This window comes from Sapajus apella, unplaced genomic scaffold, assembly GCF_009761245.1.
Source record: "Sapajus apella isolate SASKATOON/1434 unplaced genomic scaffold, GSC_monkey_1.0 scaffold250, whole genome shotgun sequence".
Classification (NCBI taxonomy): domain Eukaryota; kingdom Metazoa; phylum Chordata; class Mammalia; order Primates; family Cebidae; genus Sapajus; species Sapajus apella.
In genome coordinates, this window is record NW_022437190.1 from 213 (window position 1) to 14748 (window position 14536).

At 36.0% G+C, this 14536-nt stretch overlaps 1 protein-coding gene across 1 annotated transcript in view; it reads left to right on the forward strand.

Moving 5' to 3' along the window:
* Positions 1-327: 327 nt before the first annotated feature.
* LOC116545184 (ovostatin homolog 2-like) overlaps positions 328-14536 on the forward strand; it is a 49616-nt gene continuing 35407 nt past the window's right edge. Inside the window, exons 1-9 of the mRNA XM_032271814.1 lie at positions 328-715; positions 1039-1222; positions 1757-1913; positions 3204-3256; positions 3708-3728; positions 6397-6565; positions 7633-7717; positions 11293-11410; positions 14357-14468. Coding sequence (XP_032127705.1) covers positions 651-715; positions 1039-1222; positions 1757-1913; positions 3204-3256; positions 3708-3728; positions 6397-6565; positions 7633-7717; positions 11293-11410; positions 14357-14468 — 964 coding nt within the window. The 5' untranslated portion in view covers positions 328-650. The remainder of the gene's footprint in view (positions 716-1038; positions 1223-1756; positions 1914-3203; positions 3257-3707; positions 3729-6396; positions 6566-7632; positions 7718-11292; positions 11411-14356; positions 14469-14536) is intronic.

The window sequence follows — 14536 nt, forward strand, 5'->3', positions numbered from 1 at the left end:
ACTGAACATTGTAAAGAAAACCTCACTAAGAAAATCACATTAAATGTTAAACACAGATCAACATATTTAATGTTGAATTTTATATTATGAAATTATAAAAAAGTAACAGTTTCAGTTATCTATAAAATAAGCTTATATTGATTATCTGTTTGTATTAATATTTTGGTAAAATCAGTAATGCTACTTCTCTCAGAAGCCTGGAAAGTTTCTTTTTTGGGAATTGGTATGTTAACAGCTCTTTGGAGAGGTATTTTTCTTCCAAGTGCTAATTCCTAGGTAGCAATGCTTTTGAGTGTCACACAACTATTTTCTTTGTTCTTCTCTTTCTTCCTGTACAACCTGTGCTGCTGATTCTAAAACAGAACAAGGTCCAGTGAACTTAAGCAGGAAGTTGCGTATAAAGTGACACTTTTCAGAGAAGTAACAGGAGAGGTGATCTAAATGAGATTGATGAATCCCATGGTACTTGCTCCAAAATGTAATTGATCTTCTATTGTGTGTGACTATAAAAGTGACAACATACAGAGAGAGGCAGAGCAGAAGGACGTAAGGAAAGTGGAGAGTTCAGGTAGCTAATTTCTAATGAGAGTGAGAAAGAGACAGTGAGAAAATTTCTCTTGAAGTCTTTATTATTCGGGCATCTGGGTAAAATGGTGGCTACTATTCTCCTGAGCACCGTTTTGCTTCATTTTACTGTTGCCGTGGCTTCAGAACCGTAAGGAAACACTGCACTATTTATAGTAAAGTACTAGCAAAATGACCTCATTAAATATGTTTCATGTTAAAATTTAATTCTGATTTTATCATTTCAACTTCTGAGTCTGAGTGCTGTTTTGTTTGCTCTATAAATTTCAAGCAAGTATAAAGAGAATTGGCATCTTTTTGTTAAGACACTTCTCTGTGCCTAAGTTTATTATAATACCATCTATGAAAAATGTGTATATTTCAGGAATATTTCAAGAAGGTAAAGATGCTTTCTGTGGATGTTCTCCATTTCTCCTACATGTGTTTACAGTGTCGGTTACTTTCTTTGCATAGGCAATACATCCTATGGGTCTCTTCTGTGATTCAGAGTGATTCTACAGGAAAAGCTTGTCTCCACCTCTTAAAACTTAACGAATCTGTATCCTTGAGTGTCGTCTTAGAGTATGATGGATCCAATACCACTATTTTTGACCAGTTTGTGGAAGAAGATAACTTCTATGCTTGTGCAGATTTCAAGGTCAGACATTGAATATGACATTTCAGGACTTCAGATCAAAAGATGAAATTATTTTTAAAAATTTATTTTTACAGAGGTAATGAATCTTGGTTTGGGATGAACTGTAGAAAGTAGGGAAGAAAATTGGAGAACAGCTGGAAGGCAAGAAATAAAGAAAATTTACACATGCAACAAAACTTGTGAAATATTGCCATTCTTCTATTATAAAAAGAGATAATGAGGTAATAGTAAAAAAAATTTTTAGATGGTATAATTGTTCCGCAGTTTGAGAAAAGAGAAAGTGTGTAAAGGAGAGAAGGGCTGGGACTCAGGGCAACAAAAACCATAAATAAAAGGCAAGAAGATATAAAAAACAAGCTTCTTATAAAGTGTCTTCATGCTAAATAAAGGAATTGTAACAGGGGATCACTGCCTCCCATTAGGAAAACACAGGTTTAGAAGTCTCTCTTATTCTGAGAAACCAAATTAAGGCATTGTTCACCATCTTAACATTCAAGAATAATTTTCCCATTCTCTGCTCTTCCACATAAAAAGGTCTCTCAGAAGTCATCTGAACAGTTGGCTTTTGTTACCTTGCTGGCTAAGGGAGATACTCATCAAATCTCGGAGAGAAGATCTGTAGCAGTCATTTCAGAGGAGAAGGCAACCTTTATACAGACAGATAAATCCATCTATAAACCAGGAGAGAATGGTAAGTCAACATTTGTGTTTCCTTAGCATCATTGGCTTCAAAATGCATTCTCCAAATTGAGAGGAATTCAAACGTGAATTTTAGTCTTAAATTGATTCTTAACATCATGGTATTGTGAATTGCTAGAATTCTTATTTGTCGCCTGAGTCAGTTATGAAAGAGTACCTTCCAACACCAGTAACTGAATGCTCTGCTTCATAACATTTTCAATACGACTTTCACTATTTACAAATTCTAGTGATAGGCCTACATGATGTAATGGTTACAAGTGTAGGATTTGGAGGACAACGATTTGATTTGAAACATTGTTCCGTAACTTACCAATTGGGCAAGCTAATTAACTCTCTATTTTAGGCTCAATTATTTCACCCACAAAACAGAAATAAAAGTGTTTCACTTGTAGAAATATTGCGAGAGTAAAATAAGATAGTCAATGGAAAATGAACCATAACATTCAGTAAAGACCCCTAACTAACATTTATTAGTATCGCTGTCATTCATACTAATAGAAGTAATCGTAAATCTGATAACCTAGGTAAAGCCCTTCTATTTTCTTTCTTATTGTTGCTGTAAGTAGAAGGTAGCAGAAAGAACTCCAAACTGAGACTCAGAGGGTTTCGTTTTGGTCTTGGCTCTGTTACTAAATGATTGGCTTTTGCCAAGTAAATCCTGTTCTTTAGGACTAGTTTTCTCATTTATAAAACTAAAGAGTTGGAAGAAAGCATCTACACATTTAATTCTGATTATTTTTATGTATTATATCATTTATTAAAAAACAAATAGAACTAAAATCAGAATTCTTATAGATTTTTGCTAAATTATATTCTCTCTTTCGGATTCACTAAAGCGCTATGATGAAAATTATGTAGACAAAAGTGGCCAAGATAGTTTCTGGAATTCTGCTAAAATTAATGTTTGCTAGTATCAGTGTATTTTCTCAGGAAAATTATGTTTTTCTCCTGCCATATGTATTTCACATTTGTCCTTTTATGACTAATTCCACCACCAATGCTGAAGATATCTCTATGGTATATAAGGTAAAAGTTCCCAGTAGCTGCTGGCATCAGCCTGGTCACAGCAGAGCATCCTGACCAGAGGAATTGCAAATGTCAATAAGAGATCTTTCCCAGTGGAACCCCAATCTGAAAGGGTCAAGTCAGAGCCAGGGGAGAAGGGAGCGCAGTATTCCATGATTGCAAGGCAGTTACCTTCTCTGTCTACAAGCAATCACACCTACAAGGAAAATAACAACAACAACATCTCCTCTCTCTCTGTCTCTCTCTCTTTTAGTGCAGTTTCGCATTGTGACCTTGGATACCAAGTTCAAGCCTATTGAAGATGTGGTGAGTTCAATAATATCTAGTTGTACGATAAAATTTACACAAGTTAGACAAACCCATTGCTGCACAAAACTTCTTCAGGAAGCTTTCCATATGTATGGAAATGAGGTTCCAACATAGAGTACTTTATGGGTATAGCTTCAATGCTAACTTCACATTTAAATGTAAAACTTTCATTTATAGTGAGTTGATTTATACTTTTTTAGATCTTTTCATTATAGAAGGAAAACATAGGTTGTATGGAACCTGCTTTCTACTTCCCAGAAGACGTTTTGGATTTCTTTCACAGTTGTAATTTTCTTGGAATCTTTAGCTGTAGAAACATCGTCCTCTGGGGAAGTAAGGGCTAGGTTTTGATACTTAAGCTAAGACATATTTAGATCTTTGTAATGCAATATTTGTCAAAAAAGAATGTGCTAGTACAGTATTAATCTGTATTTTTTTCCTCTTTCAGTATTCTTTAATCACAGTTCAGGTAAGAGACCTGCTTTTTACATTCATTCTTTTAAAACGTTTAGATATAGCTGATGTGTTTTGGTTTTTATGATTCATAATTAGAAATTAAGATGACTGAAATAAGGGAGAGTGAAGCCTTTATGTGCATACATAATGCAAGGCACCAGATGAAGTTCTAAATCAACTACTGCTGCTTTCAGTGTAAGCCATGTGGCCAATGCAATATCCTGGTTTTTATGGAGAATAAAACATTGGGCTCTTTCTAAGCAATGTCCATGCCTGCAATTGCTTAATTTTGGCTGCTGGCCCTTCTCAATCTTAATTTAGCCACTTCTTGTTTTAAGGAAATAGAAAACGCAAACATCTAAAAATTTTGAAATAGTCTAGAAGGTAATATTACTATAAAATTGACTCTATTTTCAGAAAATAATTTAGGGAGGCTCCTCCTACCTGTCTAGTCTCTAGAACAGTGGGATCTTTAAACGTATTTGAAGTTGTGTGCTTATCAGTAAATAAATTCTATCAACCAACTCCAACATATGTATTTTAATCTGTACATACAACATGCACCATTATTGCTAGCTATGTCCGAAGATGGGTACAGGGATTCAGGTTCAACATTAATGATTATGTATGTTAATATGTGCATCAAGTAGTCTTTGTATAATTTAGATGGCTTTGACTTTGTTATAGGGGTGTATCTTACTCAAGTTCATCCTTATAGTAGGATAGTTATCAGTTCAGTCATTTTCATATTTTATGCATTACAGTAATCCATGAATAGTATTTTCATCACATCCTGATTCAGCTAACATTATATTCCATTGAAAGAAACAGAAAGCTTAGCTAAAGTTGACTTAAACCAGTAAAGATTCATTGTTTTCACAAACCACTAAGTCTGAGCGTAGGCACTTTGGGTTAGAAAAGCCACAGCGCAACACTACCAAGGATCCAGGCTTAATTTCCTTAACTCTCTGCCACTCTCAATATGTTATTTTCACTGCCAGCTGAGACTGATTCTTTTTTTATTCCCATTTATTTATTTTATTACATTTTCGGTTTGGGGGTACATGTGAAGAACATGCAAGATTGTTGCCTAGGTACACACGTGGCAGTGTGATTTGCTGCCTTCCTCCCCATCACCTACACCTGACATCTCTCCCCTTGCTATCTCTCCCCAGGTCCCCACCTCCCACTGTCCCTCCCCTATTTCCCCCCAACTGACCCCAGTGTGTAGTGCTCCCCTCCCTGTGTCCATGTGTTCTCATTGTTCAACACCCGCCTATGAGTGAGAACATGTGGTGTTTGATCTTCTGCTCTTCGGTCAGTTTGCTGAGAATGATGGTTTCCAGGTTTATCCATGTCCCTACAAAGGACACAAACTCATCGTTTTTAATGGCTGCATAATATTCCATGGTGTATCTGTGCCACATTTTCCCTGTCCAGCCTATCATCGATGGGCATTTGGGTTGGTTCCAGGTCTTTGCTATTGTAAACAGTGCTGCAATGAACATTCGTGTGCACGTGTCCTTATAGTAGAACGATTTATAATCCAGACTGACTCTTTTAGAGAGAACTTCTTACCAGTGACTTCCCCTTACATTTAATTGACCAACACTTTGTCACTTGTATAACTCTAACTGAAAGGAAGTCTGAGATATGAATTTAGCCTTAAGACTTTTTAAATATTTTATTTTTATTTTTGAGACTGGGTCATGCTTTGTCATGCAGGCTGGCGTGCAACCGTGAGAATGCGGCTCACCGCAGTCTCAGCCTCCTGACCTCAAGCATTCCCCCTGCCTCAGCCTCTTGTGTAGCTGGGACCAGAGCTACACAGGAACAAATAAAATAGCCACCATGACTTACTACTTTTTTATTTTTATTTTTTGTAGAGACATGTTCTCACTTTGTTGCCCAGGTTGGTCATGAGCTCCTGGGCTCAAGCAATCCCCCCACCTCAGCCTCCCAAACTGCTGGGACTATAGATGTGAACCCCTGTGCCTGGCCTCGAGTTTTCTAGACTTCCTAGTAGAGAAAAGAAAAAAAAAATTTGTAGTGAGTAGCGAAGTATGTCTTTGTCTTTTTGTAGAGATCTTTTAAATCAAGATTTTTTAAATCATGGCTGAATAACTATTAATATTAAATATTAAATGGTTACTTATTGATAAGTTAATAGATGTACTGATATTGGCATCATTGATCCTTTCTTGTCATAGAAGTTCCATTTAGCAGCTCTTGCATGCAAACTGCAATTCATGACCAACTTATGTAGAGACGAAACAAAAACCCGTGACAATTTTTATAAGCTTTTGTTAACATAAATGTCTCTTTGTGCCCGGTTGGTGTGAGTCCATCGATTTGGACAGCACCACTCTGGGGCAAGCACAATAAGTTTTTAATTCTTTAACTATGGAACTCTGCTTTCGAAAAATCAAAAGCAAAAGAATTACATATAATTTTTTTAGCCATTTTGGTTTTAAGTGAAATATACTTTAAGACTGGAGTTGAATGCATTAAGGAAGTTATGTTATTTCTACAATTTGAGATGATTAGTACAATAAAATGGTTGTATTTTCTTTGCTTCTAATAACTGCAGAAACGATCCAAAATATAGCAGCAAAGGGTAATACTCTCATACAAACTCTGATTGTTTTTTGTTTTTTGTTTTTTTTTTCATTATTTTCTAGGATCCTCAAAACAATCTGATTTTTCAATGGCAAAATGTGACTTCTTTCCGAAATATTACCCAACTCTCATTCCAACTGATTTCAGAACCAATGTTTGGAGATTACTGGATTGTTGTGAAAAGAAACTCAGGAAAGACAGTGACACACCAATTTGCTGTTAAGAGATACGGTAATTAGTTGCTATTTGTAGGTGTCCTGTGTAGACGAAGGGTTCAAAGGATGGTACAAAACATTTATGTTAGACGTAGGCAGGAGTAGGTGAAGCTTGATCCGGTTTTCTTCATCTCCCTTCCTTGACCTGGTCGGCTTCCTCATCAGTGCTTTCTTGCTCCTCACTCCTTCCCCAGTATCCTTATTCTAATTCCTGACTTCTTTTTCCCCCTAGGAAATATACACTTTTCTAGAATCCCCACAGTCTTCTAGGAGATACCTAAGAGATTGCAACAGAAACAAAATGTGAACCCAGGCACAGTGGCTCACACCTGTAATCCCAGCAATTTGGGAGAGCGAGGCGGGCAGGTCACCCGAGGTCAGGAATTCGAGACCAGCCTGGCCAACATGGTGAAATCCCACCTCTACTAAAAGTACAAAAATTAGCCAGGCGTGGCGGTGCATGCCTGTAATCCCAGGTACTCAGGAGGCTGAGGCAGGAGAATGGCTTGAACCCTGAAGGCAGAGGTTGCAGTGAGCTGAGATTGCACCATTCACTTCAGCCTGGGCAACAGAGTGAGACTCCGTCTCAAACAAACAACAGCAACAGCAAATGTGAAATTCTGAGGATAGGGAAAAGAAAAAAAAAGAGGAAGAATTAATCATTAGTGAGTCACCACCATGTAGACTGGTGCCACACAATTTGGGGCAAATGATACATAGCTCGTAGAGATGGAAGGTACATGGAATCAGAGTAAGCTATATGACTGCAGTAAAGTTTTTTTTTTTTTTTTTTGAGACGGAGTGTCACTCATGTTCAGGCAATTCTCCTGCCTCTGCCTCCTGAGTAGCTGGGATTACAGGCACGCACCACCATGCCCAGCTAATTTTTTGTATTTTTTGTAGAGATGGGGTTTCGCCATGTTGACCAGGATGGTCTCGATCTCTTGAGCTCATGATCCACCTGCCTCGGCCTCCCAAAGTGCTGGGATTACAGGCTTGAGCCACCGCGCCTGGCCCATGACTGCAGTACAGTTTGCTTGCCTGTGATTGTACAGTCTAAAGTATATTTCTCTTTGTTTCCAGTGCTGCCCAAGTTTGAAGTTAAGGTCAGTGCACCACACACAGTAACTATTTCAGATGATGAATTCCAAGTGGATGTATGTGCTAAGTAAGTATTTATTCAGGAGACTTACCTTCACAAGAAAACACGAAGCTCAGAGAGAATGAGAAGTGAGAATAATTATGAAACTTTAATTATTTATATGCTTACATTAATGTTAGTAGAGAAGCAATGAATCTTCATTGTAGAATATTTGAGAAATATAGAGAAAAACACAAGACATTACCTATTACTAATCTGTCCAACTGCGATTAACATTGTAATGCCATTAGCATTGTAAGTTTCCTCCAATTTTAATTAATATTTTCCATGACTTCAATCATACTTTTCTATTCATAATTAAGAAAACATATCTTCCTATTATGCCAATCTCATGAATTGCAACTTGTTGCTGCACAACATATTTTTATGTGACTATACCAAATTTAATTATTTTATTATATGTCAGCTGTTTCATTTTGTTTCCCCAGTAATTAATAATTTTGCAGTATATGTCTTTGTGTATAAATGCAATAAGTAGCTTTTGAATTAAAAATTGTTTACTTGAGAAAGATTTCCAGCAAAGGAATTACCAAGACAAAATAGGTAACCTTCTTTTAGGCTTCTGAGTGCCATACCGCTCACCAAACATGATGAGCCAATGTAGAATTCCAGCAGCTGGTATGAAAGTGCCTCATTGACTCTTCACTATCTTGGCATATTTTCATTAGAAAAAGAATATGAGCTGTTGTAATGGCAAACTGAAGATAAGGCATCTCATTAATTTAATCTGAATTATTTGAATTATCTTAATGTAAAAAAAATTCTACATAATTTCAGAAATTTGCATTTTGTTTTTGAAAATTATTCTTTTAGTGTCTTTTCTCAAATTTCTAATAATAATTTAAAAACAGTCGACCAGGTGCGGTGGCTCACGCCTGTAATCCCAGCACTTTGGGAGGCTGATGCCGGCGGATCACCCGAGGTTAGTTTGAGACCAGTCTGGCCAATATGGCGAAACCCCGTCTCTTCTAAAAATACAAAAAATTAGCTGGGCATGGTGGTGCATGCCTGTAGTCCCAGCTACTTGAGAGGCTGAGTCAGGAGAATTGCTTGAACCCAGGAGGCGGAGGTTGCAGTGAGCTGAGATTGCGCCACTGAACTCCAGCCTGGGTGACTGAGTGGAACTCCATCTAAAAAAAAAAAAAACAAAAAACCAGCAGCTAACATTTTTGAAGGTCAACTAGTTTGTTAAGCTCTGCATACATCATTGCAACAGTGCTAGGAGATAGGACCTAGGAGGGTCATCTCTATTTTATAAAGAAAGATAATAAGACACAGAGAATCAAAATAACTTGTCAACAGTAATGGAGCTTGTTGATGGCAGAACTGGGATTTAGACCTAGGTTGTTCAGCTTCAGAGCCGCTCGCCTAATCATTAACTCTCACGTACTGCATAAAAACAGTTAACAATTTAAATATTTGCCACATTTGTTAAATACTTTATGACATGAAAATTACTTGCCTTTGAGTATTTTCAGCAGTCTATTAAAGATACATCAGTTAAGGGCAGTCTAATGAATATGCAAGGGTATTTCTTAAAGATGCCTTTGATGCGCCAGAGAATCTTGGAAACCAGTTTTCAACATTTTTTTTTTATTATCAGTAGCATGTAAAATCTTCTTTTGACTTTAGGAAATGATTATAAACTTTTTCTGAGTTTTAATGAAGAGTAGGTCAAAAATGCCAGAATTTAATATGCATACCAAATGAGAGACTGTAGATTATTGATGTTAAAAATGATGAGGTGATAAATATAAGCTGGAAGAAATCCAGAGTCCTAAATGGGCCTCACTGGAAAAACCATAACAAAGCCAGAGCTTTCAATGGCATTAACATCTCATTTATGTATCTGCACAATAGCATGGAAAAAAAAAACTACAACACATCGATTGGGAGAGCAAAAATGTTTCTCAGCTATGGCCTTTGAAAAAGACTTGCTAACCGAATGCTGACGGAGCACTGGCAGTTCCTTCGCGCCATGCCAGGTGCTAAGGACATAATCCATGATCCTGATTTCTTGAAATTTCTTTAATATTGTATTCTGGGTAGATTTAAATTAAGGAGTAACTCAGTATGAGCAATAATAATGTCCTGCGGGAGGCCAGGGAGCTAGACTGAAGCTGTGCTTGCTACAAAGTTATTTCTGGGCAGCCTGTGAGAGCACTGTGCCTAGAAAATTCACCTCAATTGCGTACTGTGTCTCAAATTATATGATGCTGTGTCTGTTTCTTTAGTACTTTCTGGAATTTAGCTTAGAATGGCTGGAGAAAACAAGAAAAATTAGATTATTTTAGCAAACAAACTCAGAGATGACTTAGGCTTTTAAAAGGGAAGAACATTTACCTATAGGCAAAAAGATTGCAATACACTGGCATTAGCCTTCATGGAAGCTTCTCAAATCACAAACAAAGGGAGAATGCTTATTCTCCCCTATTTAAAAATTTAACCTACATGTCTTATTGACATATGTTAGCTCATAGATAATACTACAATAAGAGTTTCATTTTATTAACAAAAGACATTAAGTAGATATAAGAAGAAATGTTCAGGTATAGCATGTGTGGCCAGATCTAAGTCTCGCCTTTATATAACCATGAAACCTGACACATGATTTTAGTGATGTGAATTGACTCAGAATCTCAGAAGTGTTACGAATTTTTATAGAAAGAGGAAAAGATGAGTGGAAAGAAAACACAGGCTATGGATGAGGCAGATCTGAGTTCGAATTTTAATTTCATCAATTGCAATGTGGAGAAGTAAGTTACTTGACCTCATTTTACAAATCAGGGTCACTGGGAAAAATAAATGATATATATCAGAGTCTGGCAATTAGAAAAAAGTCTTATAATCTGTGAAAATAATATTTAGTTTTATTATATGCTAGTTTTACATTAGTTATCTGTTAGCAACAACAAAAAAAAGTCCAGTTGACTGGATTTGCCTTTGGTTGAACCTTTACAAATCTTGTGTTGTAGTGGTTGTGTTTTAGGAGAAAACGAGCTGCTCAGCCCCACCCATAAGGTATTACATTTTTGGTCAAAGCATAATGAGTTCATGCCAAGCCCCATAGCCTTTATATGTGTTGAGTGGTAAATAAAAACTGGTGTTGAAAATATTAATCTGGAAACATTTCAAGATCCTGAATAATGCAAGTTTTATATACACATATATTTTTCCAATGAAAAGGAAAGTGCTACAATGTTATGATGTTTCTATAAGATTACAAAATATTTTTTAAAAACTCAATGTAATACTTAAATATTCAATGAGATTTTAGATTATTTTAGATTCTGTCTTACCCTGAATTTGATTTTTTTAAAAGCAGCCAAATCCTCCTAAGAGATTAACCTGAATTCCGTAGGGAATTCAGGTTAAACAGAATTCAAGTTAATCTGTTAGGAGTTTCACCTGAATTCTATGGGAACCTGAATTCTCACCAATAGGTGAGAATTCCTCATTCAATTTGGTTAGACTGTGTTACTCATAGTTTAGAGATTTTCTATATAATTTCTGAAGAAGATCATAAAACATTGCTATGATATTGCTTATCTGTAACCATAACTACACCTTCCCCCCATTAGGTACACCTTTGGCCAACCCGTACAAGGGAAAACACAAATCCGGGTGTGCAGAGAGTATTATTCTTCAAGCAGTTGTGAGAAAAATGACAATGAAATATGTGAGCAATTTGCTGCACAGGTACAGGCCATGCTTTTCACTACAAAAAAAAGTTCTCACTCATTTTTCATTCTTATTCTTTCTTTGATTTCATTTATAAGAGGGGTTTAATAATACTATTTTCATTTCATTGATAAGGGAGGTTGCAGCTAAATGAAGTGAAGAAAGAAAAGAAAATACAGTGCTTAACGTAGTCTTTTATTCCATAAGCCATGTAAATTGTTATCCACCTATAGATTCATGGGATTTTTAGAATCTGAAAGGTATCCTGGGCTTTATTGTTTTATATACTGTCAAGGTAGCCTCCCTGATTGTCCTTTGGAGAATCATTAATCATCCTTTAATGAATCTGTGATATTACAGTCCATGTCACCTGGATTTTTTTTTAATGGAAACAGCTTATTTGCAATCATCTACAATCAGAGCACCCACTATGTTACTTTAGACTTGCAGTTCATATCTGAAGTCATCGTTTGCTCTCTCCAACTGCAGCATCTTAGCCTTCAGTAAGCAACTCTTCCTATCTGTTTGAGATTGTCTTTTGACTCCCTAAAGTGAAGCTGTGTACACCACATCGTTCATATTTTACGTCCAATTGTCCTAAAGTTACTCATCAAATTTAGTGAACATTTTCTAGGTAAATATCGATAATTGACAAAGACAAGCAGAATCCTACCTTTGTATAGGAAATGCAGGTAAAGAAAACTGGAGTGGAATTCTTCCACGTCAGCAGTATTATTCTTCCATTGGGTGGTTCTAATAGAGTTCAGTCAACCAATTTACACAATGATGGATGTACTCTCAGCTAATGGTTTTTTTCCTTCATGTGAAAAAAAAATCAATAAACAATCTGGTGAAGGCTAGGAGCAGTGGCTCACACCTCTAATGGGAGCATTTTGGAAGGCCGAGGTGGGAGGGTCATTACTGTATTCAGTAATTTATTTATATTTAGTAATAAGCACTATATTCAGTGCTTATTACTATATTCAGTGCTTATTACTAATAGAAATAAAAAATGTAAAAGATTTTACTATTTTCTTTCTTACATTATTTTGTGTTCCTAAATAATTTATTTTACATTTTTTATTTCTTTTCATAACAAGCACATTCTGTGCTTATTTAATAAAATAATTATTTTACATTTTTTAATCTCTTTTAGTAAAATAAATAAAAATAATAAATGTAAAATAAATTATTTACATTTTTCTTAGCTACAGCTGAACACCATTGATTTTGATGCAAAGTATTTTTTTCATTATTCTAATATCTGGATTCTTATTGGTTTACTTTGTTGGTTTATTTTCTCTTTGATTCAAGCATTCCTGAAAAAAAAGGTTTTTCTCTCATTTTCAAAATAATTAAGGTTCTTCTGGTCACTTTCTATTATTTCATTTTAATTCCACTGTATTATAATTAGACAAAGTAAAATTGCTTTTGTTGTTGATGTAATAGTTGGTAATTTAAAATTGAGAAGCACATACTCTGGAATCAGAGCAGCTACTTAGCTCTACCATCTTTTAGCTGTGTGATGTTGGACAAGTTACATGACTTACCTGTTTTAGTTTATTCATTTATATAATAAGATAATAACAGTACCTAGCTCATATGATAGTTTTGAGTATCAAATAAACTTATTTATTTAATAACATTTTAAATTTGAAATTAATAAACACTTTGTTGTAAAACATAACTATATCTATATTTCTCCAATTATTGATGCTACTGATGATAGATTATCTATAGGTTTTTTCTTATTTTAAATAAGCAATTTACCTTAAAAAGTGTTTGCTTTGTTGTTACACATCTGCTGATCATTTCTGTTCCATCTGTTTTAGTGCCTTTCTAAACGATTATAATTTATTCCTCTTAAAATACTGTGAACCAAAATTATCTGAGGCAGATTCAATCAATTCAGAAAGTGTATTTTTGCCAAGATTAAGGATGTACCCATGACACAGCCTCAAGACATCCTGCTGACATGTGCCCAGCGTGGTTTGGGTACAGTTTGCTTTTATACATTTCAGGGAGATGTGAGCCATCAACAAATAGGTGTAAGATGTGCATTGGTTGGGTCCAGAAAGGCAGGACGATCTAAAGTTTGGGGGATTCCAGGTCGTAGGTAGATAAGAGACAAACAGTTGCATAAAGAATAAGTCTTTGAGGCTGGGCCTAGTGATTCATGCCTGTAATCCCAGCACTTTGGGAGGCAGAGGCAGATGGATTACGTGAGGTCAGGAGTTTGAGATCAGACTGGCCAACATGGTGAAACCCTGTCTCTACTGAAACTACAAAAATTAGCCGGGCATGGTTGCAGGCGCCTGTAATTCCAGCTGCTCAGAAGGCTGAGGCAGGAGAATTGCTTGAACCTGGGAGGCAGACGTTGCAGTGAGCCAAGGTTGTGCTATTGCACCCTAGCCTGGGCGACACAGTAAGACTCTGTCTAAGGGAAAAAATGAATTTCCAAAGAACTTTTTAAAGGAAAATTTATTGAGGCCCACAAGGAATTTCCTTGTGGACAAATTGTGAGGGAGGTATGTAGTTTTTATCTCCATAGCTACCTTGTTTAGGAATAAAATGGGAGACAGATTTGCCCAGCAGTTCCCATCGTCCTTTCTCTTCAGTTTAGTGATTTTGGGATCCTGAATTTACTTTCCTTTCAAAATACCATTCAGCTTCATTTCCATCCTTTAATCTCTTTCCATGTACAATGTTTCCAGGAGAATTTCGTTGAAATCTGTAAAATACAGATTACCTCCTTACCTTATATAAAATGCTGATGTAAATATTTGCCTCCTTCTTCTCCTTTAATTCTTTGGCCATTTCAACAAATTTATGAGGTAGAGCCATGGCACGGAGCAGGGATGTTAATATATTTGTATGAAAACTGTATTTTTAAAAGACACTTAAAAAAAAAAAAGAACTCTTGGAACCCTAACTTTTAAATTATGCCTTCTCTTTATTTTTCAGTTGGAAAATGGTTGTGTTTCTCAAATTGTAAATACAAAAGTCTTCCAACTCTACCGTACTGGATTATTCATGACATTTCATGTCACTGCAATTGTTACAGAATTTGGGACAGGTAATGCTTACATTTTTTGGATGACCTGGGGATATCTGGCAATTCACTGGAAGAAGTTTGTTGAGTTA